This window comes from Apis florea, unplaced genomic scaffold, assembly GCF_048593485.1.
Source record: "Apis florea isolate Af1SG1 unplaced genomic scaffold, ASM4859348v1 contig_3496_pilon, whole genome shotgun sequence".
NCBI classification, from domain to species: Eukaryota; Metazoa; Arthropoda; class Insecta; order Hymenoptera; family Apidae; genus Apis; species Apis florea.
Genome location: NW_028256773.1, coordinates 4,274,776 through 4,289,589, shown reverse-complemented (window position 1 = coordinate 4,289,589; position 14,814 = coordinate 4,274,776). Strand labels below are relative to the sequence as shown.

The window sequence follows — 14,814 nt, the reverse complement described above, 5'->3', positions numbered from 1 at the left end:
TTATGTGCAATCTGTGATTATTTTTTGTATCTAGATACTTACAAAGTCATAGCAAGGATGAAATAATTAATTAATTTATTGAATATTAAAAGAAATATTTAACTATTAAAAAAAAAATTTAGAGAAGATATTTAAGAATTATTTAAATAATTATTTTTAAATAAATTTAAATCAATAATCATAGATGATGTTTTAGTAAAATGGTTAATGATTGGTTAACGAAGTTGAAGTTGACACTTTTAATTTTCTGCAAACTTCAAATTCATGATGGAAAATAATATATATATATATATATATATATGTATGTATATATATATATGTATATATAAAAAAAAGTGTGTACATAATAACATGAATGTTAATTTTACAAAATTTTCAATTTTTTGTTTTCTATTAAAATATTATAATAGTCAATTATAATAAGAAAATTTAAACTTATTCTAAGATTTTAATCTGTTCAAAGAAGATTTCTTTTTAATTCATAAATAATGTATTTCATTTACATGATTATTCAATAATTTTTCTTATAAATATTTTTAACTCCAATTAGAAATAACGTAATTGCTATGACTATTTGTTCGCATAGAAAGACATTTAATACAAATTCAATATTTCAATGATATATCATATATTCCTTATATATTCCTCCACTGCGGGTTAACCTTAAACCCTAATATTTTTAATTTTAATCTTAAAAAAATTGCAATATTGGAACGTTTCAAGTCTCTAGAATTCGTCAAACCATTAAATAAAAGACCATAAAACAATATTTTACACTTTGAACGATATTCGAAGCGATTCTCGAACATATCCTCGTTAAGTTACTTAAAAAAGTTTTAAAAGATAGAGAGATATAGATAGCTAGATAGATAAATAGATAGATGATAGATGAATAGATAGATAGATGCCAAATATATGTATGTAAGAGAGAGAAAATTGAATATCCATTGTCAAAAAATGCCTAGACAGAAATTTCAACACGCAGACACGACCCGCTGCTATCAGTCAAAATAGTCCTCGTTTTGCACGATTCCATGTTTCTTCCGACAGTCTGGACAATACCACTTGCCCTTCGGTGGCACCATAATACCGACACATTCGAAGTGAAACCATTCGATACGACAGTCCTCGGCATCACAGGCTATCATTTCTGACACTTCGTCGTACGGACACTGACAATAACAATACAAATTAACCGGTCGCTCTGGTGCTGGTGGGTTATTTTCCGTCAAATGAGTCTGCATCTGTTGACTGGATTCTATTTCAGAATCACTGGAATCACTGCTACTATCCGCGGGCTCTTCCGATTCGGTAGGAGAAGCGGTAGTAACTCCTACATTCTCTGGCTGATTTTCCATCGGTCGGTAAGCCATATTCTTCCCGCCAAAAGGCAATCTCGGTGGTAATGTTTTTACGGTCGATACCGGTGTGAAAGAAGGTGTGTCTACTTTTCTCCACTTTACCGTGGGTTGTTTTTCTACTTCGTCGTCGCTGGAATCGCCATAAAATCGTTTTGGTATTCGTTTCCGCTTCGACGATCGCTTGCTCTCTGCTTCCGAACCACTTCCACCCATATTTTGCCCTATTATCCCCGCTTGAGATTCGACACCTGCATTTATAGCATGCACATCGTTCGTAGACATATTTGACGTTATATTTGATTGCATCAACGCTGGCGAAGAAGCCGAATAGCCCGGATTATTTTGGTAAAAAGCTTTAGGAATGTTTAATTTAATGGATTCGACAGTTGGCGTCGCATTACGTTGTTTTGCCTTTTCCCCTTTCTTTCGTTTTTTTGTTTTTACTTTCTTCTTTTGTTGGGATTGATCCTCCTCCGTGGCGGCGGGTATCCTGTCCGGGGAGGGGACCGTAATATCCGTATCCGTTAAACCATTATTCAACGGCATCGTTGATTCCGTAGAAGCTGGAGCAACTGCAGCAAGAAGCATTAATTGATTTCGTTTCTCCGCGAGTAATTTATTCGCAAGTTGTTGCGGATGCTCGTCGTAAAAGTCCTCGTCCGTTTCCGTTTCTTCGGTTTCTAAATCAGATTCTCTCAATAAAAGTTGTGGCGGACAAACTGGCTCTGCGGGAACCGACGTCGATCCATTCTTATCTGGAGAAACTTCCTTGTTCTCAAGCTCAGTGTATCCGGTTTCCACCTCTTGCGTACCTTCTTTTTCCTTTTTCCGTTTAGATTGCTTTTTCGGAGAACCTTCCGAAGTAGAGCTATCCGAGTCAGAACTACTGCTAGAACTAGAAGAACTGCCGGAAGATGAACTACTACAGCTACAGTTTGTCCCGCAGGAACAGCTGCTCGAATCACTGTCGCTAGATGAATCGCTTGATGACGTACTTCCACCTTGTTTCTTTTTCTTCGGACTTTTTGCTTTTTTCTTATTCGGATCGTCTTCGTTAGCATTTTGTATCCCGTTACTGTCCAATGGACTTGTTTGCATCTTGTTTAAATAATCTTGGTCCCCGCTTAAGTTTGCTTCTTCTTTGACATTTGCTTTTGACGCTGCATCTTTTTCCTTTTCCTTATCCGACCATACGACACAATAATCATGATCGGCCAACACTATACTCCTTAGAAACGCTACGTCGGTCTCTGGCTCTTGTTCTTTGATCGCAAAATTATTGGTTGATTCTTTCATTTCTAAACTAGCTGCATACGTTTTAAAATTATCCCAGATACCATCCATGATTTCCGCCCCTTGTTTCTTCTCTTCTTCATTTTGTTCAACCTCTACTATACTGTCTGCAACAGGTTCAGAAGTCACGATTTTTGACTGATCTGTAGAAGATATTGCATTTTCTTCGGTTGGTTTCAATTTTTCAGTGTTGTCAGATTCTTTAGTCTCTTGCTTTTCTTCTTCAGAATCTGTATCACTTTCAGAAGATAAGTTCAATGGTGGTAGATCGTAAACATCAACAACCTTCTTCACAGGTTCTTTAGTTTCTTTCGCTGACTCAGAAGCATTTGTATTGCCATCATTTATACCTAATTTTTCTTTGTCTAATTTTTCTTCATTATTCGTTGGTTGTTGATTTATTGTTTCCGTCAAATTTGTACTAATTGGTGGTGGTTCTTTATGAGCATTTTCATGTTTGGTCAACAATTTTCGAGAAATGAAACGCTCGGAGCATTCGCTACAAGCATACGGATGATCTCCGGAATGTAATCTTTTATGCACTTTCAATGCGACAGCTCGTGAAAAACTAGAACCACATTCTTCACAAACAAAAGCTGTAGGTGGTATACAAAAGTGATAAATATGTGGCCACTTTTTTTGTAAACACTTTTTACATAATACACTTTCTGTTCCATGCTTCCAAAATAAATGTTTTGTGATATCTGGTTTGTTTCTATATGCAATACCACATCTATAGCATAAATGATGAAGTTTATGTTTCCAAACATGGTTGGAAAGACGCTGTTGATTTCCAGTAGATTCTAAGCAAACATCACATGCATGATGTCTTTTGCGTAAATGTACCATTAATCTAAATGCAGATGGAAGATTTGCCATAGGACAAAGACAACATCTGTATCTGACATTAATATTTGGAGAGTATGTACCAGGACATAAGTGACAAAGTAATTCACTATAACTATAAAAAGTGGATTTACACATAATACAAATTAAAATTGTCTTTTGATGCATTTTTCTGTTATGCAGATAAAGTTCCTTATGTATAGCAGAATGGAATCTACAATGAAAGCATTCGTATGTCCTTACATTTGGAATATTATATGTACCATTTGTGCTACTATAAGAATCTAAATTAAAGAAATGAGAATCTATTTCATCAAGAGATTTTTTTACTCTATTAATAAATTGTTCTGGTTGAATAATTATGGCAGGATGTTGAGGTTGAAATTTATGTTCTGCAAGTATATGTAATCCTAATTGTTTACCATTGACTGCTATATGACGTGCGTGATTACAATAAACGCAAAAAGGACTGGCTGCTTCTATACAACGTTTTAATAAATCTTCTATCTCTATACTATCTAAAGTACCATCAACATTAAGATCAATGCAAGGAACATCCTCCCCAGCCAAAATTATTCCATCACTTGGCTGCACTTGAGATTGTGTTGAAATTTCAATCTGATTTTGATTGTTATCTTTTGTGTCTTCATCTTGTTTTCCATTTGTATCTATATTAATTGTCTTTTCACTAGTAATTTCAATTTGATTTTCATTATTTCCAATATTTATATTTGATTCAATTTTAATTTCTGTTTCTGTTTTAGATTCATTACTTTCTTCAACTTCCTCTTCAGGATTGCTATCTACTACTGCCAATTTGAAACTATCAGAATCACTGTCTTCATCATTCACTTGATAGTTATTACTATTGTCTCTTTCCTCTTCAAAAATTTTAGATTCCTTTTCTTCTGTTATTGAACTTTCTGCATTATTATTTTCTTCTGATTTTTTACTAATATCATTTTCTATGCTATCATTATTAGTTGCAACAGAAAATTGAGAATTTTTATTGGTACATATTTTTATAACCAAACTTCTATCAGAAGTTTCACTGGTATTGAATGATACTGAAGACTGAGATTCATTGGGTGCATCAAAATTTTCTTTGTTATCATTTTCATAAATTTTTTCTTTGGACTGGAGATCAGATATATTTGATTCATGTTGAGGACTGAATAATGATCTACTAACTGGACTATGCACAGGACTTTCAGATATATGAGATTGAAAGTCTTCTGTTTTTAATATAGTTTCTTCCATTTTATCTTTCACTATATTTTCTTTCATTTCTTGATTTATAGAATTTATATCATTTATCTTAGTATTAGTTTCTTCGCTTGAGCTTAAAGGTTTTGTATCAAGTTTAGCTATTTCATTAGAATCCATTTCTGATTTATCAGATGTATTCAATGAATTAACTTCATCTTTTTCATTTTCTTTCTTATTTTTATCATCAAGATCTTCTATATTATTTGTACATCGTGATACTTCCATAATAGTTTCTGTTACACTATCATATGGCATATTATGGCTGGGTGAATTAGTAGAATTTAATTCTGAATTAGTTTGACAAATCTTTTTCTCATTTTTCTCATTTGTTTCTTCCGTTTCCTCATTAGACTCTTCAATATATTTTGAGACTTCCATTATGGTTTCTGAAACAGTATCCTTAGCTATACTTTGTGTTACTAAGTTTTGAGAATTCTCATCCCTGTTTAATGTTTCATCAGTTATTTGGCTCTCATTTGATTGAGATACAGCAACTTTATTATTGGTCTTTTTTGCATGAATTATTTTTTGTTGATTTGACATGTTATCTTCCATATGTTTAGATCTATTATTTTTTATTAATTTCCTTGGGACAGTCTTATTTTCACTATTTACATCCTTATCAAATACATTAGTTGATATTACCCCTGTTTGTGTAGTAGGTGGTAAACCAGAATTTATTTCTTTATTAGTTTCAACAGCTAAACTGCAAGTACTTGCATGTGAACCTGTTTGTCTACATAATGTGCATATAGATGTAGTAATATCTTGTTTAGATGTTGGTGAACAAAAATGATTATAAAAATTATCTGTTTCTGAAAAAACTTTCTCACATGTGCAACAAACTAAATAACACGATCCTTTGAAAGCACCATAAAAATCTTCAACAGATGTAAACGCCATTTCTGGAACACTATGTTTTTTTATTAAATGATGTGATAATCTTTCAGCTTGACCAAACATTCCAAGACAAAATAAACATATATGACGTTTATGTATATCCCTCATATGTAAAAATAAATTCCAATTTTCAAAATATGTGCCACATGCTGCACAAAGATAAACTTTTCTTGTAATTTTAAAATTGGGAGAATGTGGCACTGTAGATGATTCTGATGTGCTGGGCATTGGTGTCATTGTGGAATTGCAAGTACACGAACTTTGTTTTAATGCAGAACACAAATTTGATGACGATTGACACTTTGAACACTTATTTTTTGATGAAGGTTGAAGACCCAAATATTGTGCATATTCTGTTATTTTGCCTCGTTTGATTTCTGCCCTTTTTTCTTTACTATTCTTGGATGAGGTATTAGAATGTGGTGATTGTTGTTCTTGCACTATATTTTTTAATGTATTTGTTTGTGTTTCTTGAGCTTGTGCCAAAATACGCTTTTTAAAACCTTTAAACACAATTTTTGATCCTGTACTGTTATTTTTGTTTGGAGAATCTTTGGTTGTAATAGAATTATATTGCAATAATTGCTTTTCTTCTTCTATTACATCAGTATATGTGCTGTCAATAGATGACTTCAGTGAATTTCCAATAGAAGTATCTTTAAGTTGTTGTTTTCCCAAAATGCTCCACATATCCATAACTTTACTTTCACCATCTTCATCTTCCATAATAACACTGCTTGGCTACAGTGATATTACCTGCAACATATAAAATAAATATTAACAAAAAATATTCTAATAATAAAAATATTTTAATAAAAAAGAAATACTTTTTCACATTATAATTAAATTTATATAAAATTATAACAATTTTTTATAAATGATATGAAATTAGTAAAAAAAAAAAGATTGTAATATAATCAAATGAATATTAAATTATTTTAAGCAAATAAGTAACTACAGCATCAAGTATTTTATCAAATGTCTAAATTATATATTAGTTAAACAAAAATTAAAAATGTTTTATAATAATAAAAATATTATTATAAATTTATAAAACCACCTATTTATATTTATTTATCAAAAATCTTAATTTTTTAAGAATATAATTATAAGAATGAGAACAATATTAAATATTTAAAATCATTTTATATGTATGATTTAAACTATTATATGACAATTTAAAAAGTAAACAATATATAATTGGCTTCAAAGGACAACCGATAAATTTAAAAACATTATATATTATTCAGATAATAAATCAAAGAAAATTAAACTTTAGGTTTAAATTATACTTGATAAGGTAAATAAGCAAGTAATATAATACCTCTGATAAGGGTATTACAAAATTGAGCACATGGTATGACATGCAAGAAGCCCTTCGCAGTGATCATCACTCCACGATGACACAGCCCCAAAGTTCCCACAAAAACAGTTTACTACGACGAAATTAGTGTCAAAATAAGACGAATGAAAGTACACACGAAGCCAGGATGCCGTAGTAACAAATTTCAGCAAAAAAGTATTGCTGTAAGCTTTTGTTGCACATAAGAATGATCCCAGTGCAACGAGGGTTGCATACCTTCCGGTAAAATCCGGCTTGAACGAATCTCTTGGAATTACGAAAGAGCGTGTATGGTTTATAAAATGTAAACGATAAAATTGAACGCTCTTGAAGTAGTACGAAGTGGAGCACCTTAAGTGGATCGTCGCGATCCGCGCCGAAAAGGTTAGTAAAATGGCGTCATATCAATGAGCACAGCTCCGTCCGTGCTTCCAACACATCCCCAGTGATGCCACCTTTTGTCATGTTCCACTGTAGTTTGCAATAGAAGAGGTTAGGCTAAAACCATTGAGAGAAACGGAGACTGCAGTAATTCAGTTTTGTAATAATCAGTATAGAACTTCGAATCTTTCTTGGAGAATGTGATTTGACTTGAGCGCGAGTGCGTTGTTGCTTGGCCCACGGCTGTTGTGCAAAAACTCGAAACACGAAACGACGGCATCTCTCGTGGACGTATTCATATACGCCCAACGTAGTGCCTGTGATACCCCCCACTCTGACTCTTAACCTGTGCCAGCAACTTGAAGCGTTAAATTTCGGTTAAAGTCGATTTATTTCTGCGCAAATATTTAAATATTATTAATATTGTTCTAATCTTTATCAAATCGTTGATAAAGTAAATCAATTTAAAATGAAAATTTCTTATAATTATTCTTTTTTGAGTATTTCTCTTGTTCCATGTATTTACTCGAAATAACATATTTAATACACAATCATTAATAAAATATATTTATCTTATACATATATTATATATATTTTATATTTTTTATGCAATATGAAAAGAAATAAAATAAATTTTTCAAATATAATAAAACACATGATATGAATTTACCAATAATTATAGTTTATAATTTATTTTTAAACTAATAAAACATATTTTAAATGTTTTACAACATTCATGCGAATTTTGTTATTTAATAAATTTAATTGTATTAATAATTTCAACAATTTTAATACATAATATTAACATTTTTATTAAATAATGATATAACATTTTGTATATTTTAAAGTCTTTAAATAAGTATATTAATTTTAAATTTTAAATTTAAAATTTGCAAATAATATAATAGTATTTATTGAGTATAATATTTAATCATTAGTCAAATTTTTTAATAATAATTTAGAAAACTGATTATAAACATTAAATTGCATAATGTATTGTTTGATCTTATTAAAAATATGCAAAAAAGATATATATATATCATTAATATGACATTAATGTAAATAAATAGAATATATTATAAAAAATTATGATATATTAAATAATATTTTGAAATAAGGAAATAGGGATATTATTAAATAAAGATATTAAAATAAGGATATTATTTTTAATAGTTATTTAAATAGTTATAAAATTTAAAATTTAAATTTAATTTTCATAATAAAATGTTACATTTTTTCTTTTATTATAAAGCAAATTTATTTACATACATCTATATATATAATATAAATTTTGTTGAAATAGTTTTTATAGGATTTTAAATTAATCAAATTAATTTATATATATATATATTTATATAATTTTATATATAAATTCATTCATATCTAATATTTTCAAAATATGCAGTTTTAATCTAAATTTATGAAATAAAAACTTGATAATAAAAAAATTTAAGAAAACTTACGTATAAATAACGTATTATAATTTAACAAATTTTATTTATCATCGTTCTAAATGATTTATCAATAAATCATTTAATATCTAAATTTTTTTTAGAATACCGGTTGAAATAAAATACAATCTATATTTTTTATTCGAAAAACATATAAAAGAACATTTTCATTGTAATTATTGTAAATGCATCGAAAGGTTCAACCAAATTTCAATTGGTTTATGAACGCGAACATATTAAGTATGTGCGTTAGGTAGAATGTGAATGCGCCAATGCATAATATACCATCTCATTTATTCAGTATTTCATATATATCATTTGTTGATGCTATCACTTTTTGTGTATTTTTATGTGCTGTCGATTTTCGACCAAACGTAGCGCATATTCTACACTATCAAGATTAAAAGATTGACGGAAAAACGGAACTAGTATCAACGCACCTCATTCACGGACGGTCGGACGTTGTCATTTGAAAACGGAAGCCATCTTGTGGCCGAGCCTCACATATTATACAGGGAATAATAGTTCAACGACTATTTGTTCCGTAAAATTGTACCGTATTTTTTCCATTACGTCTAGACTATGCATGAATTATTGTATCACATGTTTACATAGCCATGGCTGCGACGAGAAAGTTGCAAGGTGAGGAGAAAATGTTTCCAGCATGTTTACATTTAGAAATTTTGTTATGGCCCACTACTACAACTTTGCTTTCGTTCTTCTTTCGCGTTCTGCAGCTCTCCGCAAGTTTAAACGTTTGTATTTGCGATCAGTAGTAGCCTATTTTTAACTCGCGTTATCTATTCGCATGCAGGCTTCTATGCCTGACAGTTGGTACAGGTTGCCAGAGTATAATGAACTAGTGTGTTCAACTCAACTTTTCATATGTTTCTTTAGTATAAGTTATTTTTTCTTGCGTGTACTGTATTTATAAGAGTTTAATACCGCTTCCTTATGTCAGCATAACCTTTAAAATAGTTATACATTTTATTTGCACAATACATATACAACAATTCAAAATATAACATATGTAAAGTTTTCATCGATGTAAGCTTTTTAGCATAAATTGCTTAATAAGCTGTTTTTGTAAATCATTAGTTTTGTATTCTTTTAGAGATAATTTAAAAAATTTTTTAATCAAAAATAAATTGTTTTCATTATTTTAAATTATGTTTTATTGAACCCATTATTATTATAAGTTGGTAAATCATAGTATTTAAATATTATGTATGAATAACTCATTGAAATAATTATTATCTGATGCATTTTATTATATTTAATACGTTAAATACAATTAGTGATCTATATGAAGTATATTATAAGGAATTATTTATGTTATTTGAAATGTAAACAATCTTATAATAATAATAATAATAATTTTCAATGAAATGACTTGCTTTTGCATTCAATTTAAAAATTTGCTATTGAATAGTAACATCTTATTATATTAATATATTTTTTTAATTCTAGGTGAAATAGATCGGTGCCTTAAAAAAGTAACAGAAGGTGTAGAAACTTTCGAAGATATTTGGCAAAAAGTTCATAATGCTACAAACAGCAATCAGAAGGAGAAATATGAAGCAGATCTCAAGAAGGAAATCAAAAAACTCCAGAGGTTACGTGATCAAATTAAAACCTGGCTTGCATCAGGTGAAATTAAGGATAAAAGCACTCTTCTTGAATATAGGAAGTTAATTGAAACTGTAAGTGCTAGTACTATATTCTAATAAGGAATTAATATTATCAGAATTATTATAAATCATTTGTCATACATAATATATTTTTTTTTTAGCAAATGGAAAGGTTTAAGGTTGTGGAAAGAGAAACAAAAACAAAAGCTTATTCAAAAGAAGGTTTAGGAGCAGCTCAAAAACTTGATCCAGCTCAAAAAGAACGGGAAGAAGTTAGTAATTGGCTTGCAAATTCTATAGATGCTTTGAATCTTCAGGTATAAAATATGGTAATTCTTAAATAAACAAGGAAATATTATTTTAAAAAACTATAAAATATTGATTTTAATATAGCTGGATACATTTGAATCCGAGATAGAATCATTACTCGCAGGAAAGAAAAAAAGGTTAGATAAAGATAAACAAGATAGGATGGATGAATTAAAAGCAAAACTTGATAAACATCGTTATCATATCCGTAAATTGGAAACATTGTTGCGTATGTTGGATAATATGTCTGTTGAAGTTAACACTGTAAGTTATGTATTACTGTGTATAACAATGTATAACATTTGATTACATTAATTTTTTTTAAAAACTTTTTGAAAATTATTTAATTTTTATTCTCTAATGTGTTTCACAGATTAAGAGGATAAAAGATGATGTAGAGTATTATATCGAATCCTCACAGGAACCTGATTTTGAGGAAAATGAATATATTTATGATGATATTATTGGTCTCGATGAAGTTGAACTGTCTGGAGTTGGTATTCCTTCGTCAGCAACTACAGATAGTAATAATAGCAATGAGACTGGAGGTACACCAACCTCAACTAATTCTGGTACTTCACCTATACCATCACCTCCATTAAGTTCTACCATGCACAATCATTCAAGTGATAGTTCTACAGATAATGATAAAAAAACGAAGGTATATAATTTTATATAAAATCATAATACTGATGATTCATTATATATTATATTGATAACTATAATAATAATACATGATGAACAAATTTTTATTGTATATTTCAATTTCAGCCTGTGAAACCAACAGCAGTCAGGCCATTATTAAATTCACAGGCGAGCATTCCAACCACGGGAAGCACTGCCACCATAAAATCGAATTTATTATCAAGCAGCACTCCAAGCAAAACCATTCCCATGACACCTAGCCATAGCTCGCCTAGTTCTACAAGTAATCACATTGCTACAACTAATGCCGGCAATTTTGCTACAGTAGCTGCTTCACATACTAATTCTCAAGCCATCCATTCTACCTCTAGTAAAACATCTTGTGAGTATTTATAAGTAATAAAAATATATATAATTCACATTTTTTTAATAAGTCAATTATCAAACAAGTTTAATCATCAACAGTAAGATTATACTTTCTAAAATTTACAGCTCATAGTAGTGAAAATGGTTTATTGTCATCATCGTCCACGTCTAGCGTTACCTCGAATGTGCCACAAACGATCTCGCAGCAGCACAATAATCCAGCGCCTATACAGACGACACATGTGTTGCATAATCAACAAAATCAGAATCACAGTAGTGAAACGGAAATGACAACGCCGATTCCACCATCTTCTTCGCCTCAGTCATCAGTTAGCAGTAGATCTTCACCTTTGCCCGCAAATTCCTGCTCGCCAGCGCCATCCACTGCCAATGGTCTCATCCCTAAGCTTCCTGATGGCATGTCCTCTTTGAAATCTATAGCCCAACAAGTAATTGTCCGAGCAGGTCTGGAAATACCGCCGTCCGAGTCGAACAGAAACATCTTTGACAGTGCTAAGGCGAACAATAATAACAGCAATGCTACTTCGGAAGCACACATTCCTCCTCTACTCGGTGTTGCGCCACTCGGACCAGTACCTCTACAGAAAGAACATCAGTTGCAGTTCCAGATGATGGAGGCCGCTTACTACCATATGCCTCACCCATCTGATTCTGAACGTTTAAGATCATATTTACCAAGAAATTTATGTCCTACACCTCCTTATTATCAACAGGTATCATATTATTTATTCTTTGAAAATGTAGTAATATAATTTAATTCTTTTTCCTATTTTTTTTAACTTTTTTGTACTTTATATAACAGGTCCAACTCCCTCATTCTGATACTGTGGAATTCTTTCAACGTCTTTCTACTGAAACATTATTCTTCATATTTTATTATATGGAAGGTTCTAAAGGCCAGTACCTGGCTGCAAAAGCTCTAAAGAAACAAAGTTGGAGGTTTCATACAAAATATATGATGTGGTTTCAAAGGCATGAAGAACCAAAAGTGATTAACGAAGAATATGAACAGGTTAATAACAAGATATTGATTTAATTGAAATTGATTTTAATTACTTTATAACTGAAATACATTCTTTAATATGTAACAATATACTATGTGAACTTATTATGTACATATAATTGTTATAGGGAACCTACATTTATTTTGATTATGAAAAGTGGGGACAAAGGAAAAAGGAAGGTTTTACATTTGAGTACAAGTACTTAGAGGACAGAGATCTGAATTAACAGTTTTGTTGTTTGTGGAGTCTCCGAATGCACTATTTCTGTACCGGTATTATCAAAAATCGAAAAGACAGATTTTATTTTTTACAATTCTATATTTTCACAAAATATAATTTTATTTATTGGTAAAGAGTATCTCAGAAAAAGTATATGAAACAAAAATGAAAGAAAAGCTCGTGCATAGCAAGCAATGAAGATACTTCATTATATTTTGACATTGCGATATTCCTTTTCGAGAAATAGAAAAGCAAAACACGAATCACGCAATTGAAAGAAACAAAAATGCAACTAATGGAGTAAGTTAATCGGGGACAGTAAATTGTAACCATAAAAAATAATGAATGAAAAGCACCAGAGACACACTTTTAATATTTTAGTGTGTGGTGTGTGATACAAGAGGAAGAAGTTATACTCGCTGGCGACTGACTCTGTAATACCAGTACAAACATGCGTGCGGCCCATCTGCCGTTTAGCGGTAAGGTGGAGGGCGCTCATGCTATGGTATGTCTTAATGTTAGATTATAAGTAGCCTTTTTGTATAAAGTATATTGAGGTATAAAACCCTTAAATTGAATTACTGTACAGAATGTGTAGAAATAGTGAATAATAATATTATGGAATATATTTTATTTCTCATTTAAATGAAACTTAAGTTGTTTCAGTTTTTGGCATCTGACACATCTCTGACACCTTGCATTCAGAACATTCCATCCATTAGATTTCTGCCCTCGACCAGGTTACTTATAGATACGTTCTAACAGTTTAAACACGAATCTTGAACTCGTCGTCGAAGTCAAAATAGCTATTTGATAATTGATTTAGCTATTTCTTTAGTGCATCCTGTTAATTCAGGAAATTTTGGTTTAATTCTTTTTTAGCAATTTTTACGTGCAACGTATGTTTATCGAATGATGATTCGTGATAATTATTGTGCATATGTATTTATAAAATAATAAAATAGAGAGAGAGAACGAGAGCGAATGAGAAATAAAGCCATATTGTACGAATTTATTTATTATAAATTGTCGATACTATGTAATGTGCGATAAAGCATCTGTGATTAAAAAAAAAAATAAAGGAGAGAGATTCTCGGTAGTTTGATATGTATATATATATGTATATGTATATATATTGTATATGTATATATATATGTGTGTGTATATTTCCTTATCTTTTTAATCTTTCTTGTTAAATGATGCAGATAGTATCGATATTTGAAATAAATAAATTCAGACAAAAAGCTTTTACTTCAAAAATTGAAGTGATCGCCTGCACACGTGTTATTTATCACTAAAAAAGCCTTCGACAACGAGATTAGGCATATTGCATTCGTTAGTAATAAAAAAAGTTGAGATTTCTCACCTGATCGATTTAGCTTTACGATGATGATTAAACTTATTGAACAAAGAATAGATATATTCTAAGCAAATACTCTTGTTATAAATGAAATTGCGACGACCACTATATTTGCATGATAGTATCTATCCATGATTTTTTTCAATTTACTTCAAAGATAACATTCGATGACTACATCGAATAATCATATTTCTTGAGAATACAAAAAAATATTATAGTAAATGTTGATTTATAAGTTGTAACGTGTTTCAGATTTATTCTTAACATATTTTGCAAACATTTTGCAATATGATTATATCAACAATATCAATGACCCTTCAATGGTGTTCATTATTTTAACGTATATCGAAGGTGTCATGCTTGTTACATTAATGGAAGTTAGATGGATAAGAATTGCAATTTATATTACAGCATTT

General features: G+C 30.4%; 2 protein-coding genes across 4 annotated transcripts; one reads left to right on the top strand and one right to left on the bottom strand.

Moving 5' to 3' along the window:
- Positions 1-446: 446 nt before the first annotated feature.
- Positions 447-7,721, bottom strand: MESR4 (misexpression suppressor of ras 4). Of its 3 annotated transcripts, none has more exons than XM_003690599.4 (2): positions 7,249-7,721; positions 447-6,425 (listed from the first exon to the last, which is right to left on the bottom strand). In XM_003690599.4, the coding sequence occupies exon 2, from the start codon at positions 6,393-6,395 to the stop codon at positions 1,002-1,004; it is 5,394 nt and encodes a 1,797-aa protein (XP_003690647.2). In that variant the 5' UTR covers positions 6,396-6,425; positions 7,249-7,721; the 3' UTR covers positions 447-1,001. The 3 variants fall into 3 exon arrangements, with proteins under 3 accessions (XP_003690647.2, XP_012350145.2, XP_086769781.1); XM_012494691.3 differs by having other exon boundaries at positions 6,994-7,652; XM_086913655.1 differs by having other exon boundaries at positions 7,363-7,470.
- Positions 7,722-9,070: 1,349 nt separating this feature from the next.
- Positions 9,071-13,666, top strand: Not3 (CCR4-associated factor Not3). Its single transcript, XM_012494645.2, has 9 exons — positions 9,071-9,485; positions 10,314-10,546; positions 10,636-10,791; positions 10,868-11,047; positions 11,157-11,444; positions 11,555-11,810; positions 11,921-12,528; positions 12,618-12,827; positions 12,947-13,666. The coding sequence occupies exons 1-9, from the start codon at positions 9,461-9,463 to the stop codon at positions 13,043-13,045; spliced, it is 2,055 nt and encodes a 684-aa protein (XP_012350099.1). The 5' UTR covers positions 9,071-9,460; the 3' UTR covers positions 13,046-13,666.
- Positions 13,667-14,814: the final 1,148 nt, after the last annotated feature.

Coding starts and splice junctions, on each gene's coding strand:
- MESR4 (XM_003690599.4), bottom strand. CDS start 6,395: ATGGAAGATGAAGATGGTGAAAGTAAAGTTATGGATATGTGGAGCATT.
- Not3 (XM_012494645.2), top strand. CDS start 9,461: ATGGCTGCGACGAGAAAGTTGCAAG. Junction 10,792..10,867: donor TAGATGCTTTGAATCTTCAG/GTATAAAATATG, acceptor ATTTTAATATAG/CTGGATACATTTGAATCCGA. Junction 11,445..11,554: donor ATAATGATAAAAAAACGAAG/GTATATAATTTT, acceptor TTTCAATTTCAG/CCTGTGAAACCAACAGCAGT.